Source organism: Pristiophorus japonicus, chromosome 18 (genome assembly GCF_044704955.1).
Source record: "Pristiophorus japonicus isolate sPriJap1 chromosome 18, sPriJap1.hap1, whole genome shotgun sequence".
In the NCBI taxonomy this organism is placed as follows: Eukaryota; Metazoa; Chordata; class Chondrichthyes; family Pristiophoridae; genus Pristiophorus; species Pristiophorus japonicus.
The window spans coordinates 47,219,064-47,239,375 of record NC_091994.1 but is presented as its reverse complement, the minus strand read 5'-3'; the positions used below and the strand labels follow the sequence as shown (position 1 = coordinate 47,239,375).

Here is a 20,312-nt window from a genome sequence, read left to right as displayed (position 1 = left end):
TTTCAGTGGCAGGACTCCTGGGGAGGAAGATTGGATCCGAGGGCGCCTTCCCAGCTTCATTGGCAGAATCCCTGGGAAGGAAGATCGCGGCAGCCGACATCATGGACAAGATAGCGTCCAAACCACGAGGTGCAGCGCCAATGGAGCAACGACATGTGGTTCCACGCAAGGAAGACGATTGGGGTAAAAGTAGTAAGGCCATTTTAAAGGAGGCTAGCAACCCACCATTTTTGAATGAACTGCTTGAAATTGGTAACCAATGTAAAAGTCCAGCTGTAACGTGCAAAATGTTGTTCAGTGATGTCGGGTGCAAATTACAATCAGCCGATGTAGCAGGCGAACACCTAACGGTCGTATGCAGGTCCAGCGGGCTACCCAATGCTGTAGCCTGCGTCCCTGGGACGAGAACGATGTTATCATAAAGTGTCCCCACAGCTGACAGAAGTAGACAAGCCGCAGAGTAAACGATCCCTGGAGAGCAGAGGCACCGGTAGCGATCGGTTTAACATTGCAGGCACCCGATGGCATGAACGCCACGGGCCAGAAACAGTAAACTGCGCCTATGCTCGCAGTCGGCTACCGTCGCCCACCATCCGGGTGGAAAAAGCGCAGCCCACAAACCCACTCGGCACCACTGCAATGCCCAAGAGCGAAGGGTCACCCGCAACGGCTCCTCTGAACAGGACCTGGGCCAGCCAGGATCCCAAACTAGGGAGTGCTCACAACGGTGCCCTCAAGGAAAGCGAGTCAGCAGTCCCTTGCGAACTGCTAGACAAGTCGAGGCAGCCCCACCGTCGCTTAGACAAAACGCTCACTCGCTCAGACCGCTTCCCAGGGAGCAGCAGCGACACTGTGCAAACAAAAAGGACAGGGAGGTCACAGACACATCAGCTTTCTTTGGGCCTGCCTGACACTAGGAGTAACGGCAAGAGCCCTGAGCTCCGGCAACTCAAGCAAAATGAGCTCACCTCGTCCACAGACCCACTAGCATGGGGCACTGCACCGCCACCAGACGACCCGGATCTCATCCGGCCGTGCTGGAACTAGACTGTCCTTGTGTACCTGTACTGAGATACCTGTACTGATCATGTAAATGTACCACACAAAAAGAAACGCAACTGTAATCCACCCAACAAATATACCAAGATGTAAATATAAAACCCATGTGATGAACTTGAATGCAACTTGCATGTAACGGGCCATTAGCATGATCTCTGTGTGTGGGGGGGGGGGGGGGGGGAGAATGGAGTAGTCATGGACACATAACCAGAAACTACGGGGACCTCCACTGGCAACAAATCTCACTACCAACCCACCCAAGCTAGAAGCGGCCCTCCAATGGTCAACCAGGAAGAGCAAAGCCCAGGTCACCGTCAATGTACAATTTGCATTAAAGACTTGGGGGGAAGTGATGTCATGTATGTAGACCATGTATACTAACTCTATAGTCACATAAGGTGTGCCACCAGAGGGCACTGCGGTGGGAGACCTGAGGGTCATCTGCCTAGGTGTGCAGGGCCCAGTATAAAAGGCTGCCCACCATGCTTGTGCCTCACTCTGGAGTTACAATAAATGGGATTAAGGTCACAACAGCTCAAGTACAATACTAGACCTCGTGGAGTCATTCATAAGAGTATTAAAGACATAACACTATCCCGAGCATTGCCTCCAGCAGCCCAGGAAATCAATGGTTTAAATTTCCCGTCACAGTGCGCCCACAGGAACAACAGACATTGGGGTCGAAATGCACCCCCGCCCGAAACGGGTCACCCCTCCGCTCCTGAAGTGTTTTTTTCTGCTGCGTCGGATGAGGTCGCCTCTTTCGGTAAATTCAGCTCTTTGTCGTTTTTTTTTAAGTGGACCGGATGTCGGTCATGATAGGGGCAGAAGTGGGGCGGTAAGTACGCTAAAGGGGCGGAAGTGGAGGCAGGACAGAGTCTCCGCCGTTGTCAGTCAGCAGCGGAGCGGTGATGACATCAGTACGTGTGTGCATCACCACGGCTCTCCCCTGAACTTAAAGGGGGAAACCCTCAGCATTTTAAAACTTCGGTCTACCGGGCCACCAGGGAGGGTTTTGGTGGCCCGGCCGAACCCATGGGCATAATTGTCGGCCCGACCTGGCAGTCGGCTGACAAAAAAAAACATGGCGGTTGCGGCAGTGCGCCCTCCTGTTGATGGGCCGCCGCGCTGCCATGGCTCACAGACTGAAAGCAAGGTGCACCGACAGAAAAAGCTGTCGGGGGTAGCGCCGGCAGATCAAAGATTATTGGAGCTAAATTTCGCTAGAGGTGCGGAGATTGGCGGTGCGCCCTTTGATGACGCACTTAGGATGGTCGGCAGCAGCGGGGCAAAAGAGGGGACCACCAGAAAAATCCCCGAGCTAAATTTCGCTGGCAGTGGCCACTGGACCGGAAGTTGGCGGCCGCTCAACTCCGCCACCTGACCGCCATTTTCTGGCGGTAATTGGCCATTTTAGGGAGATGAATTTCGGCCCCATTGTGTGTGGTACTGTAAATAATTACTAATTACTAGCCTGGCATCGGGAGTCAGAACCAGGTCAAACTGCATTAATTTTAAACAGAATAATTTCCCAGTCTTTTCCACGGAGGTTGTCACTAGCTGCTGCTCAATCCGGCGCCCACAGAAAGCAGCGACTGGCCAGAGGGAGTCGGTAATCAGGGAGGGGGAGTGGCTCGGGAAAGGGGTGGAGGAGAGGAAGACTGGGGAATGGAGGCTCAGAGAGAGGTGGAGACCGGGGAATAGGGGCTTGGGGAGAGATGGGGAATGGGGGCTTGGGGAGAGATGGGGAATGGGGGCTTGGGGAGAGATGGGGAATGGGGGCTTGGGGAGAGATGGGGAATTGGGGCTTGGGGAGAGATGGGGCTTGGGGAGAGATGGGGAATGGAGGCTTGGGGAGAGATGGGGCTTGGGGAGAGATGGGAAATAGGGTCTTGGGGAGAGATGGGGAATGGGGGCTTGGGGAGAGATGGGGAATGGGGGCTTGGGAAGAGATGGGAAATAGGGGCTTGGGGAGAGATGGGGCTTGGGGAGAGATGGGGCTTGGGGAATGGGGGCATGGGGAGAGATGGGGCTTGGGGAGAGATGGGGAATGGGGGCTTGGGGAGAGATGGGGCTTGGGGAATGGGGGCATGGGGAGAGATGGGGCTTGGGGAGAGATGGGGAATGGGGGCTTGGGGAGAGATGGGGCTTGGGGAATGGGCATTCAGGAGCAGAGATGGGGAATGGGGGCTTGGGGAGAGATGGGGAATGGGGGCTTGGGGAGAGATGGGGCTTGGGGAATGGACATTCAGGAGCAGAGATAGAGACTGGGCATAGGCACCAGCATTTCCCACAGAGCCAGGAACAGCAGCAGCAAGGTGGAGATTGCAGGCTGCGCTGAGAGAGCAGCAACCAGTAAAGGGGTGAGACCTTATTGTGTGAAAATAGTGAGAGACGAATGGGGAACTAGGGAACGGGAACCAAGGATTCTCACTGGAAGAAACAAGAGGGAAGGGAGGAGGGAAGTTATTGAACTGAGTGCTATTCGACCATGGGATTCTTCACCACAGGTGACTATTAAGGTAGAGACTGAATCTTCATTTCACAGGGAATGGGATAAATATTTGACCATGTCCATGATCAGGCATCACATGCTCAGATGTCATTTGGTCAGGATGTCACATGATTAAACCTCCATTAATGCCTCCAACCAGACCAATATTGGGTCGGGCCATTTTTTCAGGCATCAGGGCGGCTGCCTAAAACAGGCATTTGGCCCCTTGTATCATTACCAATATCACGCTGCATAATCTCAGGGTATTTAATTAGTTGCGGCTCTTATTTTTTTTATCCTACTCATAAAAACCTCGATCAGTCGCTGTTAGGACTGATGCAATATGTTATGACTTTTGTCTTCAAAGAAATAAACAGCAATAGATTGAGGTAGTGTTTTGAGTACTTTTTCAATATGTTTTTTAGGTGTCAGCTGTGGCTCAGTGGGTAGCATTCTCACCCCTGAGTCAGAAGGTTGTGTGGTTCAAATTCCACTCCAGGGACTTGAGCACCAAAATCCAGGCTGACACTTCAGTGCTGTACTGAAGGAGTTCTGCACTGTCGGGGGTGCCGTCTTTCGGATGAGACGTTAAACCGAGGCTGCGTCTGCCCTCGCAAGTGGACGTAAAAGATCCCATGGCACTTTTTCGAAGAAGAGCATGGGAGTTATCTCCGGACTCCTGGCCAATATTTATCCATCAACCAACATCACTAAAAAGCAGATTATCTGGTTTTTATCACATTGCTGCTTGTGTCTCCGCAAGATCCTACAAATCCCCTGGGAGGACAGACGCACCAACGTTAGCGTCCTCGACCAGGCCAACATCCCCAGCATTGAAGCACTGTCCACACTTGATCAGCTCTGCTGGGCAGGCCACACTGTTCGCATGCCGGACACGAGACTCCCAAAGCAAGTGCTCTACTTGGAACTCCTTCACGGCAAACGAGCCAAAGGTGAGCAGCAGAAACATTACAAGGACACCTTCAAATCCTCCCTGATAAAGTGCAATGTCCCCACTGACACCTGGGAGTCCCTGGCCAAAGACCTCCCTAAGTGGAGGAAGTGCATCCGAGAGGGCGCTGAGCACCTCGAGTCTCATCGCCGAGATCATGCAGAAATCAAGCGCAGGCAGTGGAAAGAGCATGCGGCAAACCGGTCCCACCCACCCTTTCCTTCAACGACTGTCTGTCCCACCTGTGACAGGGACTGTGGCTCTCGTATTGGACTGTTCAGCCACCTAAGAACTCATGTTAAGAGTGGAAGCAAGTCTTCCTCGATTCCGAGGGACTGTCTATGATGATGATGGTGTTTGTGGGAGCTTGCTGTGGGCACGTTGGCTGCCGTGTTTCCCACATTACAACAGTGACTACGCTTCAAAAAGTACTTCATTGGCATTAACGTACTTTGGGACATCCTGAGGCGCTATATAAACGCAATTCTTTCTTTCTTTATGACACCAAAGGAACCAGCTAAAAATAGAAAAAATATTTTATCTTGGACATTGAGTGCTTTGTTTATAATATATTAAAAGTTTTGTAAATAGTGTACACTTCCTATAAGTATAATATTTACTTCTTGTAACAGGCTTATCTGTCATACTTACAATCACACTTATTCATAATCAAATTTATTACAATCATCCCAAATTTATTCTAACCTGGGCTAATTTTTTCGACCACACCAGCAGGTTCTAAGACTTACTATACTGCAGGAAATTTACCAAAAATCTCAGTGAGTTCATCACAATGCAAACATGACACTCCAGACTTCGCACCTCAAAGCTTCAAAAGTATATAAATAAAATGGAAGAAAGGCATGGTGTTCTTTTTCTAACACCTTGTATGAATAATCCCTTTATCAGGGTGCCCTAGTTGGCTCATACTGTGGTGTAATATGTTTTCTGTTTTTTGATCTCAACTTTGTACCTGCTCCCCACAGTGTGAAGATGTGATGAAAATAATCTTCTTTATTACTGCAGTGAATTTTCCTGCTGTAATCGAGATTTTCGTCGGATTCTCCAATCCACTCCACAAATCCCTTGCCTGCTACCTTCAACTTCACTGAATAAAGGAACAGAGACTCATTCAGCTCCAAGATAACTTTGCCATTGATACTCTCACCAGCCAAATACACTTCATCATCAAAAGCCAGTTCCAATTTAGTAACCTTTGGTATGGGAACAAATACGGAAACTGTTTCCATGACAGCGACAGGCCTCTGAGCGAGTGCCCCAGATACTGATGGTTCACTCCGGATGCCTTGAGAAGCAGTTTAGGAGCTCCTCTGAGGTTCAAAGGTCAAGGATGATTATGATGTCAAGAATGGAATGACAAATGGCCCCACAGCATCTATAGTTGAATGCTCTTTTGTTGTGTAACTACTTATCTGATGTCACAACTGGTTCCTCTAGGCATCAAAAATTGCTAATGGAAAAGGTCTGCAGTGCACTCTTCCTGCATTACTTTAACGAGAGATTGACAGCGTTGATCAAGAATTTTGTTATCATCTTTTTCATGGTTGTTTTTCTGTTCATGCAGAAGACAATGAGGACAGTTTGTGCTATAGACTTTTAGGGCAGGGGTGGAGAGGGCCTGAGTGGCAACAGTCTTAACTCACTCAGTTGAAAGAAAGACTTGCATTTATATAACATCTTTCATAAGCTCAGGACACTTTACAGAAGTACTTTTTTTTAAGTGTGGTCATTTTGTAATGTAGGAAATGCAACAGCCAATTTGTGCACAGCAAGGTCCCACAAACAGCAATGTGATAATGACTAGATAGTCTGTTTTTCTTTAGTGATATTAGTTGAGGGACAAATATTGGCCAGGACACTGAGGAAAACTCCTATGGCACCTCCGGCAGTGCAGCACTCCCTCAGTACTGCAATGGAGTGTCAGCCTGGATTATATGGTCAAATGCTAGAAATTCAATTGATAAGTGCCGCCTGTTAGCCCTGGGCGCTCGAATGCCTTATCGACCGGGCGCAGCGATAGTAGCACCGACCGCAAACTTCATTATGGCTTTAGCGGTCGCACTAACACTTACTGCCAGGCCCTGTAGTGCCACTGAAATGGTGACATCAATGAGTGTGCAATGTTCCGGTAGCACGGAAGCAAAATTAACTTAGTTCGTCGGACTTACTGCCTGGCACTAATCACGCCACATAAAGCTGGCGTTCTGACCTCTGAAGACGCTCCCGGGAGCTATTCCATGCCAGCGGCATGATTTCTATTGATTCGTAAACCTTCACCCAAACTTGACTAGCGCTCTGAGGTTACCGCCCCGATATCGCCCTTTCAGCGCTGTACTCCCCTCCAAGAGCGTTAAAATGAATATCGCGATCGCCGGCGCTAATATTGCCCGGTGCTAATCTTATCGTCCAGTCGATGTTAGCGCTTCAAAGCTTTTCCCCCTGAAAGTGGATTTCAAAACATGTGGAATTGGCAAAAGGGCAGTGTACTAACATTATTTGTGTTAGATGTCTAAATGATCATCATCTCTTCTGAATAGACGAGTTTTAGGCTTAGGTCCTAAAGGTGAAAGGGAACCTTTACAGCCATATGAAACACTGAGTCCTCCATCAGACAGAGGAGACTGTTACACTTTTAGAGCTACCCCAGAATATTCTGTCATGCTATCTCCAAAGACCACTCCACAAGTGAGTGTGCCTTTACATGCACGACGCTGAGTAATGTAGTGTTGCCCAGGGATTGAATGGAAACCGTATTAAGCTCATTCGACACAAGCCCTCTCATTTTCTCCTAATCTTCAGATAGCGGAACAATAAACATTCTATAGTCCATGAGACTTTGGTTATAAACTTTAAATCAAATTTATCAAAAATAGAAAGTAGACAATAGTGGGAAATCAATACAGCAGATTTCACTTGATTACAGACCCTGTAACCTCTGTCTCCTTGGGTAAATAAAGTAATAAAAGATGCAATGCTTTGCCTAGTCAGTAATACTAAGGTACACAGTAGTACCAGCATCTGTAGCATAATTTATATGCGAGGTTTTGTCTACCAACACAGAGCCTACAGCCTCTATCTCACTGGGCTCAGGAACTAAGGAGTTGGGAGCACACTGCCTGGGATAAACCCCCCACACACTTTGAAGTTCAAAACTGGGAGACAGTAAATCAACAAAAATATCTCTCATAGTGAAACAAATCTCATCAAGTTAAAGTGATGGTTACCTGAACTCATCCCAGGTGCTCAACCAAAACTCCTTGACACATCCTACCAAGCTCTTTAGCTTAAATTGACTGTTCTCTGTACAAAGCAAGAGGTTTCTACTTGCATTTCCAATCAAAACATACTTGCATGTGACTAAAGTCTTACATCTTGAGTGAGTATGAAAAGCCATGGATATCATCTCTCTGGAGAGTGGTGGCCATCTGACTGTGAAGTAACAGTTTTCAGACCAGACAATGATATGTATCCTCCCAACATGGAGAAAGCAAGTCAACAGATGGACACAGGCAGCTGAGAGATTTTCTCCCAGTGTGCAGCAGTCAAGTTTGAACTGACCAACCACATCTCATCAGTAATTGGATGTTAAAAAACATTCTTATAATTTGAAAGGTGACAACTCCCTATTCTTCACAGAGACAGTCAGCTAATTTGTTGAGTCTGAGCCATAGATTCCCCCTGTGGCCTAGCTGGTAAAGGCACTGCCTGCTGTTGTAGTAAGACAGAATATTGTAAGCCCATGTCCCGGTCTGTGATGAGTTAACTAATTTCAACTGGCATATCACAGCTGATTTGGAACTGGCTTAGATCTTGACTTTGTGCGGCAGTGTAACACGGGTGATAGCGAGTTAGCAACAAGTTGACGTCAATGGAAACAATGGGGAGAGATGTAAAACGGGCTGCTACCTCGCTATTGCCTGTTTTACACCATCGCACAAAGTCAAGATCTACTCCACTATTCCTGTGATAGGAAGTGAGAGGGGGTAATCAGCGATAATTCCTGTTGTGTATGCATGCCTGTTTACTGTGTGATGTCTAACACTGTTATGCCACATTGAATGTCCCTTTATACTGCACGCACCTTACCGGTACACCAGAGGGTGCTGCTGCTGGAGACCTAGGGGTTGCCTGCACACGGCAGATAATCCAGTATAAAAGGGAACTCACAGCTTGTTGTCAGCACTCAGTAGCTGCAAATAGAGGACTACAGATCTACACATTTTAAAAATCATACCCTGCCTCGTGGAGTCATTACTAAAGGTGCCTATATACACTACAACTGGCGAAGGGAATACGAGGTCACGAACTACATGCTCAACATGTCTAACCTTAGCAACCTTTCGCAATTTACAGAGGGGGAAAATTGGGACACTTTTGTGGAAAGATTAGAACACTTCTTTATAGCCACAACCTGGATGGGGACACACCGGCTATACTACCGATCAAACGCAGGGCCATCCTGCTCAGCAATTGTGGGCCCACCATCTACGGTCTCGTCAGGGACTTACTAGCCCCGGAGAAGACAACCACCAAGAGCTATGAGCAACTTGTAACAATCATAAAGGAACAACTAAAACCGAAAGAAAGCATCCTCACAGCCAGACACCTTACACTTACCGGCGACCTGAGGGCCAAGTATGCTGCACACTTAAGAAGACTAGCTGCACCGTGTGATTTTGGCAAGCACATTAATGAAGCACTAAACGACATATTTGTCATTGGAATCGGTCACGAAGGCCTCCTACACAAATTGCTCTCGGCTGACATCACATCACCCTGCAGAAAGCAATTCAAGTGAGCCAGGCCTACATGGTTTCGGCCAGCAACTCCAGGCGAATACTGACCCATGACTCTAAACCGGCGAGCGCAGTGCATCGCATGGATACTTCTAAAGGCAGAAATGCTGCCCCGAGTCCAGCAACTCTGAGTCCGCCACATGGGACAAATCAGATGGCCCCGTGCTGGCGCTGTGGAGGAAACCACAGGGCCCACCAGTGCTGCTTCAAAGACTATGCATGCAACGGCTGCAAAGAGAAAGGGCACCTTCAGAGAATGTGCAGAAAAGGCTGCATTCATCGCATTTCTGATGAGTTGGCTGATCACCGGTGCTCCAACACAGATGAAGATGAAACTGCTCATACCCTGGAAGAAGAGTATGGAATCTTTACCTGCTCCACCAGAAGTTCTCCGTGGATGATGGAAGTGGACATCGATGGGGTCCCAGTCTCCATGGAGATCGACACAGGGGCGAGCCAATCTGTGATGAGCCAAATGACCTTTGAAAAAATTTGGATGACTCCTGCCACTCAACCAAAGCTGTCTCCTATCCAGGCAAAGCTGCTCACCTATACCAAAGGAAAAATCCAAATCGTTGGCAGTGTAGACGTCCAGGTCTCCCAGGGCGGCATGTTGAACTCCTACTGTGGATTGTAGCTGGCAACGGTTCCACGCTGCTGGGCAGGTATTGGATGAACCGGGTCCACATCAGGCGAAGTGGCCCTGTGAAAGAAGACCACCACAGCCCTCCTGCAGGAAAGCCAGGAAATGGCTGCAGCACCAGCAGCACAAGGCGAAACACTTGTAATCAAAATGGCCACCGCCATGCCACCAGTGAGCATGGAGGAGCATCACATGACACCGAACGGCCAATCGGATTTGAAGGCTCCCTTAAAGGAGACCGGGAACCAAAGACATTTAAAGGGGAAGTTTCAACTATTTGAGTACACGTACTTTAAAGCTAAAGATGCGATTAAAGGGTGCAAGTATGAAAATGTATGCAATGTAACAATGAATTGTGATGCTGGTTTAACTAATGTGACTAATGATATGAATGCAGGTGTCAGTAAGGTTAAGAATAAGTTTATTATGCTTAACAGTAATGATAGAGATTGTGAAATGCCCAATGTGACCATGTCTGTTGAAACCAGGACACCCAAAAGTGATGCAAATACTAGAATGTATAATGCAGGCTCAACTTTGTGTGATCAGAGCCAAGGTGTCATGTATACCGGTAGGTCACTGCCAAAGAACATTGGGTCCTACAGGGACCATGCTGATGCCAATGGAATCCCCCTGTAGGAGTCCCCCAGGTCCAGCAGGCTACCTGACCATGTAGCCTGGACCTTTGGAATGAATGTGATGCCCCTTGCAGGACACACACACAGGCAGTGGGAGCAGACCCACTACAGGGACAGTGGTCAATGGGCAGCCCAGCCACCACCAATGTCAACCTGCACCATACCAGCCCTACAGCCCCTGGCCACCAGGAGCATGAGGCCAATACCCTCCAGCTTCCCTGGTAAACCCTGGGATGACCTTACCCTCATCCCAATTGGTGGTCAAGGAGCCCACCCAGTCTTGTGGCCCTGCCCACCACCCCACAACTACCCACATCACAGTGTATACACACCACCCACTGCTGCCGTGGCTACCTCCCCGAGGAATCCCACAACAGTGACACCCACTTGGTTTGTGTGTGAGGGAGGGGTAACGTACGAGGCCAGCCTCAAGCACAGGGGTCACACCTGGCAACCACACAACCCTCAGCACAACCCCCCATAGCCCACCACCGATCACCTCCCCTGGTCATGACAATAAGGATATGAAAAATGCTCAGGGGGGAGTATTGTTTTGTATGCATGCCTGTTTACTGTGATGTCTGTAACACTGTTATGCCACATTGAGTGTACCCTTATTCTACACACACCTTACCGGTACACCAGAGGGTGCTGCTGCTGGAGACCTAGGGGTTGCCTGCACACGGCAGGTAACCCAGTATAAAAGGGAACTCACAGTTTGTTGTCGGCACTCAGGAGCTGCAAATAGAGGACTACAGGTCTACACAGTTTAAGTATCATACCCTGCCTCGTGGAGTCATTACTAAAGGTGCCTACATACACTACAATTCCTGCTCCCGATTGCTATCTCGTGGCTTCTGCTGGAAAGTGCAAGACAGGATGTGAATTGAGAGCAGTATCAATGCCCTCCATTATTGAATAGTGTGGTTTTATGTCTTTAATATTCTTATGAATGACTCCACAGGGTCTAGTATTGTACTTGAGCTGTTGTAACCTTAGTCCCATTTATTGTAACTCCAGAGTGAGGCACAAGCATGGTGGGCAGCCTTTTATACTGGGCCCTGCACACCTATGCAGGTGACCCTCAGGTCTCCCACCACAGTGCCCTCTGGTGGCACAACTTATGTGACTATACAGTTAATATACACAGTCTACATACATGACATCACTTCCCCCCAAGTATTTAATGCAAATTGACTTGTACATTGACGGTAACCTGGGCTTTGCTCTTCCTGGTTGACCGTTGGAAGGTCGCTTCTAACTTGGGTGGGTTGGTAGTGAGATTTGTTGCCAGTGGAGGTCCCCGTGGTTTCTGGTTGTGTGTCCATGACTACTCCATTCTCCCCCACACACAGAGATCATGCTAATGGCCCGTTACATGCGAGTTGCATTCAAGTTCATCACTTGGGTTTTACATTTACATCTTGGTACATTTGTTGGGTGGATTACAGTTGCGTTTCTTTTTGTGTGGTACATTTACATGATCAGTACAGGTATATCAGTACAGGTACACAAGGACAGTCTAGTTTCAGCACGGCCGGATGAGATCCGGGTTGTCTGGTGGCGGTGCAGCGCCCCATGCTAGTGGGTCTGTGGGCGAGATGAGCACATTTTGCTCGAGTTGCCGGAGCTCAGGACTCTTGACGTTACTCCTAGTGTCGGGCAGGCCCAAAGAAAGCTGATGTGTCTGTGACCTCCCGGTCCTTTTTGTTTGCACAGTGTCGCTGCTGCTCCCTGGGAAGCGGTCTGAGCGAGTGAGCGTTTTGTCTAAGCGATGGTGGGGCTGCCTCGTCTTGTCTAGCAGTTCGCAGGGTACTGCTGACTTGCTTTCCTTGAGGGCACCGTTGTGAGCACTCCCTAGTTTGGGATCCTGACTGGTCCAGGTCCCATTCGGAGGAGCCGTTGCGGGTGACCCTTCGCTCTTGGGCATTGCCGTGGTGCCGAGTGGGTTTGTGGGCTGAGCATTTTCTACCCGGGTGGTGGGCGACGGTAGCCAACTGCGAGCATAGGCGCAGTTTACTGACTTGTGTGAAACCCGTCCTCAGGCAGTTAAAAACTAAATGGACGGGGAAACGGGTTGGTCGTCCGCTTCCCCATCCCTCCTCCGGCAAAACTGGACATGGGTGGGTTGGAGGTGGGATCAGGTCGGAATCCCATTTTTAGCACTTTAACTGCCTCCAAACTCCAAACGCACCCATTTTTTTAGGGGAAAATCTCGGCCTAAGTGTACTCTGCCTATACCCCCTGAACACTTATGTTCTGGGCATGCTCCAAACAAGCCTCCTGAAACATTCTGCGTCATCTGTCAAGACTAGTTGATTCACACTTTAAGCTTAGTAATGAAATCAGAGAATGATACAGCACAGAAGGCGACTATTTGGCCTATCGTGCATGTGCCGGCTCTTTGGTAGAGCTATCCAACTAGTCCCATTCCCCTGTTCTTTCCCCACAGCCCTGCAATTTTTTCTCTTCAAATATTTATCCAATTTCCTTTCGAAAGTTATAATTGAATTTGCTTTCGGCAATGCATTCCAGATCACAACAACTCACTGTGTAAAAATGTTTCCTCATGTTGCCTCCAGTTCTTTTGCCAATCACGTTAAATCTGTGTCTTCTGGTTACCAACCCTACGACCATAGTTTCTCCTTATTTACTCTATCAAAACTATATATGATTTTGAACACATCTATTAAATCTCCTCTTAACCTTCTCTGCTCTACGGAGAACAATACTCTCTTCTCCAATCTCTCCATGTAACTGAAGTCCCTCAATCCTGCTACCATTCTAGTAAATCTCTTCTGCGTCTTGTCTAAGGCCTTGACATCCTTCCTAAAGAGTGGTGCACAGAATTGAACACAATACTCCAGCTTAGGCCTAACCAGTGTTTTATAGAACATTTTTTTATTCATTCCTGGGATGTGGGCATCAGTGGCAAGGCCAGCATTTATTGTCCATCCCTAATTACTCTTAAGAAGGTGGTGGTGAGCCGCCTACTTGAACCGCTGCAGTCCATGTGGTGAAGGTACTTCCATAGTGCTGTTAGGGAAGAAGTTCCAGGATTTTGAAAAAGCGACTATGAAGGAACGGCAATATATTTCCAAGTTAGATGGTGTGTGATTTTGAGGGGAACTTGGAGGTAATGGTGTTCCCATGCGCTTGCTGCCCTTGTCCTTCTAGATGGTAAAGGTTGTGGGCTTTGGAGATGCTGTCGAAGAATCTTAACACTAAACTGGATGGCGGTGTGAGCTATGAGGAGGGCGCTAAAGGCTGCAGGGTGACTTGGACAGGTTAGGTGAGTGGGCAAATACATGGCAGATGCAGTATAATGTGGATAAATGTGAGGTTATCCACTTTGGGGGCAAAAACACGAAGGCAGAATATTATCTGAATGGCGGCAGATTAGGAAAGGGGGAGGTGCAACGAGACCTGGGTGTCATGGTACATCAGTCATTGAAAGTTGGCATGCAGGTACAGCAGGCGTTGAAGAAGGCAAATGGTATGTTGGCCTTCATAGGGGATTTGAGTATAGGAGCAGAAAGGTCTTACTGCAGTTGTACAGGGCCTTGGTGAGGCCTCACCTGGAATATTGTGTTCAATTTTGGTCTCCTAATCTGAGGAAGGACGTTCTTGCTATTGAGGGAGTGCAGCGAAGGTTCACAAGACTGATTCCCGGGATGGCGGGACTGACATATGAGGAGAGACTGGATCAACTGGGCCTTTATACACTGGAGTTTAGAAGGATGAGAGGAGATCTCATAGAAACTTATAAGATTCTGACGGGACTGGACAGGTTAGATGCGGGAAGAATGTTCCCGATGATGGGGAAGTCCAAAACCAGGGGACACAGTCTTAGGATAAGGGGTAGGCCATTTAGGACTGAGATGAGGAGAAACTTCTTCACTCAGAGAGTTGTTAACCTGTGGAATTCCCTACTGCAGAGAGTTGTTGATGCCAGTTCATTGGATATATTCAAGGAGGAGCTAGATATGGCCCTTACAGCTAAAGGGATCAAGGGGTATGGAGAGAAAGCAGGAAAGGGGTACTGAGGGAATGATCAGCCATGATCTTATTGAATGATGGTGCAGGCTCGAAGGGCCGAATGGCCTACTCCTGCACCTATTTTCTATGTTTCTATGTTTCTAACATAACTTCATTGCTTTTGTACTCTATGCCTCCATTAATAAAGCTGAGGATCCAAAATGCTTTATAACAGCCTTCTTAACTTTCAAAGATTTGCCACCTCCAGGTCTCTCTGTTCTTGCACACCCTTTAAAATGTTATCATTTAATTTATATTGTCTCTCCTCATTCTTCCTACCAAAATATATCACTTCACACTTCACTGCGTTAAATTTCATCTGCCCTGTGTCTGCCCATTTCACCAGTCTGTCTATGTCCTCCTGAAGTCTGTTACTGTCCTCCTCATTGTTTACTACATCTCCGAGTTTCGTGTCATCTGTAAACTTTGAAATTATGCCCTGTATATCCAAGTCCAGGTCATTAATATATATTAAAAGGAGCAGTGGTCCCAATGCCTAATACTCTCTGCTTTCTGTCCCCATGCCAATTTCGTATTCATACTGACACTGTTCCTTTATCCCATGGGTTTTAATTTTGCTAACAAGTTTATTCTGTGGTACTTTGTCAAACATCTTTTGAAAGTCCATATATATATCAACCGCACCACCCTCATCAACCTTCTCCATTACTTCATCAAAGAATTCAATCAAGTTAGTCAAACACGATGTGCCTTTAATAATTCCATGCTGACTTTTATTTATTAGTCCATACTTTTCCCAATGCCAATTAATTTTGTCCTAGATTATTATTTCTAAAAGTTTCCCCACCGTTAAACTGTAATTGCCAGGTTTATCCTTCTCCCCTTTTTTAAACAGGGGTGCAACATTTGTAACCCTCCAATCCTCTGGCACCACCCCTATATCTAAGGAGGATTGGAAGATTGTGGCCAGAGCCGCCACAATTTCCACCCTTACTTCCCTCAGTAACCTAGGATCTGGACCAGCTGACTTTTCTACTTTGAGGACTGATACCTCCTCTATCTATTTTTATCCTATCCAATATCACTACTACCTCCTCCTTTACTGCTACATTGGCAGAATTCCCTTCTCCAGTGAAGAGGAAGACAGATGCAAAGTCTGGAAGGGTGGTGATATATTTGAAATAGCAAAGCCAACATGTTGCCCATATAGTCAAGGGACTGGGGGTTAGAAATTTACCTCCGCCCAAAACAGGACGCACCTACCACTTTTTGCCGTCACAATGTTTACGGCAGCCATTGGATCGAAATTCAGCATTTTTGCTTGAAAAATGGAGCGGAGCAGTATTGGTTGGTGGGAATCGGCAGTTTGCAACAGTCTGGGTGCAGAGTGACATTTGGACCGTGAAATTCACCTACTGCTGATTTGCTGCTAACAAGCCAGCTGCTCCCTGGCCTTCTTAAAGGGCTGGGTTTGCAGCTAGGCCCTGAGCAAGAAAGGCCCGCTCAGGGCCTAGCTGCAAACCCAGTAGCAAGGAGGGCCAACAGATTTCTCAACCTCCACAATGAGGCCTCTGTGGAGTATAGATTGAGGCCTCCAGCCCACTAGCATTCAATACCGCTATGAAAAGAGCGAGTGAGAAAGTTTGGAGAACTCCGAAAAATGTTTGGCCAAAAAAATGGAGATGCATGCAACGCGCCTTTAAAGTCTGCTGGCTGTCTTGAGCCGGCACAGTGCGCCGACACAAAAAACTGTCGGGGCATCGACAAGCGGCCGGTTGACTTTGAAAAATGAATTTAGCTTCCGGGGTGGAGAGGCTGCGGTGACGTCCTTAACAACGCATCTGCAGGAGCGGGGCGGAAGTGGGGGCAGCGGGGCGGATCGCCACACCACTGCCAAATCCCCAAAGGAGAATTTAGCAATTAGCGGCTAGTCGACCACAAATTGGCGGTCACACGACTCCGCTGCGTGGCCGCTGCTTTCCGGCATTAACAGGCCTTACCAGGAGGCTGAATTTCGGCCCTTGGGACTGACAAGGACAAGGAAATGATAAGCAGACCAGGAGTGGCAATTGCAATCCTATCTGTAGAGGGACATGATTTAGAAATTGGAGGGTGGCTACAGAAGAAATAGATTTGTCTCTTTGCAGTCATCATCATCATCATCATCATCATCATAGGCAGTCCCTTGGAATCGAGAAAGACTTGCTTCCACTCTTAAAATGAGTCCTTAAATGGCTGAACAGTCCAATACAAGAACCTCAGTCCCTGTCACAGGTGGGACAGATAGTCGTTGAGGGAAAGGGAGTTGGGACAGATTTGCCGCACGCTCTTTCCGCTGCCTGCGCTTGATTTCTGCATGCTCTTGGCAATGAGACTCGAGGTGCTCAGCGCCCTCCCGGATGCACATCCTCCACTTAGGGCAGTCTTTGGCCAGAGACTCCCAGGTGTCAGTGGGATGTTGCACTTTATCAGGGAGACTTTGAGGGTGTCCTTGTAACATAGAAACATAGAAAATAGGTGCAGGAGTAGGCCATTCAACACTTCGAGCCTGCACCACCATTCAATAAGATCATGGCTGATCATTCACCTCAGTACCCCTTTCCTGCTTTCTCTCAATACCCCTTGATCGCTTTAGGCGTAAGGGCCATATCTAACTCCCTCTTGAATATATCCAGTGAACTGGTATCAACAACTCTCTGCAGATGTTTCTTCTGCCCACCTTTGGCTCGTTTGCTGTGAAGGAGTTCCCAGTAGAGCGCTTGCTTTGGGAGTCTCGTGTCTGGCATGCGGACAATGTGGTCTGCCCAGTGGAGCTGATCAAGTGTGGTCAGTGCTTCGATGCTAGGGATGTTAGCCTGGTCCAGGACGCTAATGTTGGGGATTTGTAGGATCTTGCGGAGACATCGTTGGTGATATTTCTCCAGCAACTTGAGGTGTCTACTGTACTTTGATATCGACAGGCCTTACCAGGAGGCTGAATTTCGGCTCCTGGAACTGACAAGGACGAGGAAATGATAAGCAGACCAGGACTGGCAATTGCAATCCTATTTGTAGAGGGACATGATTTAGAAATTGGAGGGTGGCTGCAGAAGAAATCGATTTGCCTCTTTGCATTATCAGGTGGGATTAAATAGTCCTGCTGAAGTGAGGGGCTATGCCAAGGCTCAGTAAAACTGTTGCTGTTTGATTCTATCTTACAGGATCATTTTGCTGCGATGTAGATCAGTTCAACAGAGCTATAACCTGCCTGACATTTGGGCTTGTCTTTGGGGAGACTGAGTAAAATTGTTAAGTCGTTATTATCTCTGTTAGGGTTCATTAAGAGCTGAGGACATGCTGGTGTGTGGCGCTGCTTTGGAACTGTCGCACGATAATTGTGTCTCTCTGCAGGACTATGGCAGCTGTCATCCCGTTGTTGCAATGTCTGCTTTGAGATTTAGCAAAGCTACCAACTTGCTGGTAAGTACATCTGCGTTAGAGCGCAGCAGAGCCCTCGTCCTGTTGCTGTACGCCTCTGTGATCGGCTTAAGCAACGCTGTCATTATTCCTGCACATTGTGTGTGTGTTGGGACTTGGCAGCGCCGTTACCCTGCTGCTGTGGGTACGTGTTGGGCTGAGCATAGTCTCTGTCCTTCTGCTGTACAGGTCTGCCGTACGCTGCTGCCTCGCAACAGCTATTCATTTCGCCTTGTTTTTGCAAGGTTTTTTTTTGGCTCTGATCAAAGCCAGAAGAGATATAACAAATGTGCAATCGAAAATATTCACCGATCAGGAATGTGTGGGAATAAGTGACCGCAGACAGAACATGGGTTTGGGTTTCCTGTTTTCAATTCGTTTGGTGGAAACATTCACTTATCAGGTATTCACTTGTGTGGAATCAACTGTAAGTAACTGCCCCAAAGACAAAAAACACACACACACAGTGCAGGCTCGGTATGTAACTAGGTACAGACTGTTTGCGGATCCCATATGTTACTCAATCATTGACTGAATGAGATGTGATGTGTGGAAATCGCGTTACCCTGTAGTTCATTGTGCTCCCTTGCAACACATCCCACGCCCCTTCTCTAACAAAGATAAGTACAGCAAGTGACGGGAGGCCCTTTAATCGGTGTAGTAAAATACAAGGCTCTTCATTAGTGACACACAGGCCTCGCTAGTTGAACGAAGGTCAGATTGTATTGAATCTTTCTCCCTGCAGCTGACAGGCAGGCTTCCTTTGAGGTGCCCAGGACATTACACTGCCGTTTGTGCCAGCAACAGATAGTTTGGGAGGGTTTTTATTTGCTGTGAAAATAGAATTGTACATTTTCATTGAAAACGGAAGCCACACACAGAAATCTCAACAAGGGTCCATTCAGGTTCAGCAAAGCGTGGCCGCCACATTTCTATAGTCTCTGTTGCAGACTTGTTGCCGCGCTGGCAAAGCAAGCGAAATGGAGAAGCTTTGCACAGAACTCGAAAACAATTGGGCAAGCGTTTATTGTGTAAATAACGTAACATTTTAAACTCATGAAATTAGGAGAAAACGCTGTCAGTTTCGAACAGGACGCAGTGCACTTTTAACAATTATGTATGTGAATGAGTGAGAAAAAAAAGAAAGACTTGGATTTATATAGCACCTTTCATGACCACCAGACGTCCCAAATGCTTTACAGCCAATGAGGTACTTTTGGAGTGTAGTCACTGTTGTAATGTGGGAAATGCTGCAGCAAATTTGCACACAGCAAACTCCCACAAACAGCAATGTGATGGTCGACGTATTTACTGAGGCGTACGAAAATATGTGCCTTACGCTAAACATCCGTAAGACAAAGGTCCTCCATCAGGTATGGGAAATGGTCCACATTGTCCAGGTCCCCGCCGCACAGCACTGCCCCCCAGTCATCAAGATCCACGGCGCAGCCCTGGACAACGTGGACCATTTCCCATACCTCAGGAGCCTCTTATCAACAAGAGCAGATATTGATGACGAGATTCAACACCGCCTCCAATGCCCCAGTGCAGCCTTCGGCCGCCTGAGGAAAAGAGTGTTTGAAGACCAAGCCCTCAAATCTGCCACCAAGCTCATGGTCTACGGGGCTGTAGTAATACCCGCCCTTCTGTATGGCTCAGAGACATGGACAATGTACAGTAGACACCTCAAGTCGCTGGAGAAATACCACCAACGATGTCTCCGCAAGATCCTGCAAATCCCCTGGGAGGACAGATGCACCAACTTTAGCGTCCTCGACCAGGCCAACATCCCCAGCATTGAAGCACTGACCACACTTGATCAGCTCCGCTGGGCAGGCCACACTGTTTGCATGCCAGACACGGGACTCCCAAAGCAAGCGCTCTACTCGGAATTCTTTCACGGCAAACGAGCCAAAGGTGGGCAGAGGAAACTTTACAAGGACACCCTCAAAGCCTCCCTGATACAGTGCAACATCCCCACTGACACCTGGGAGTCCCTGGCCAAAGACCGCCCTAAGTGGAGGAAGTGCATCTGGGAGGGTGCTGAGCACCTCGAGTCTCATCGCCGAGAGCATGCAGAAATCAAGCGCAGGCAGCGGAAAGAGCGTGTGGCAAACCAGTCCCGCCCACCCTTTCCCTCAACGACTATCTGCCCAACCTATGACAGAGACTGTGGTTCTCGTATTGGACTGTTCAGCCACCTAAGGACTCATGTTTAGGGTGGAAGCAAGTCTTCCTCGATTCCGATGGACTG

At 48.1% G+C, this 20,312-nt stretch overlaps 1 protein-coding gene across 1 annotated transcript in view; it reads right to left on the bottom strand.

Moving 5' to 3' along the window:
* LOC139229028 (arrestin domain-containing protein 5-like) overlaps window positions 1-5,755 on the bottom strand; it is a 30,022-nt gene extending 24,267 nt beyond the window's left edge. The window contains exon 1 of the mRNA XM_070860691.1: window positions 5,479-5,755. Within this exon, the coding sequence (XP_070716792.1) occupies window positions 5,479-5,755 (277 nt within the window). The remainder of the gene's footprint in view (window positions 1-5,478) is intronic.
* Between the last annotated feature and the right edge of the window lie 14,557 nt (window positions 5,756-20,312).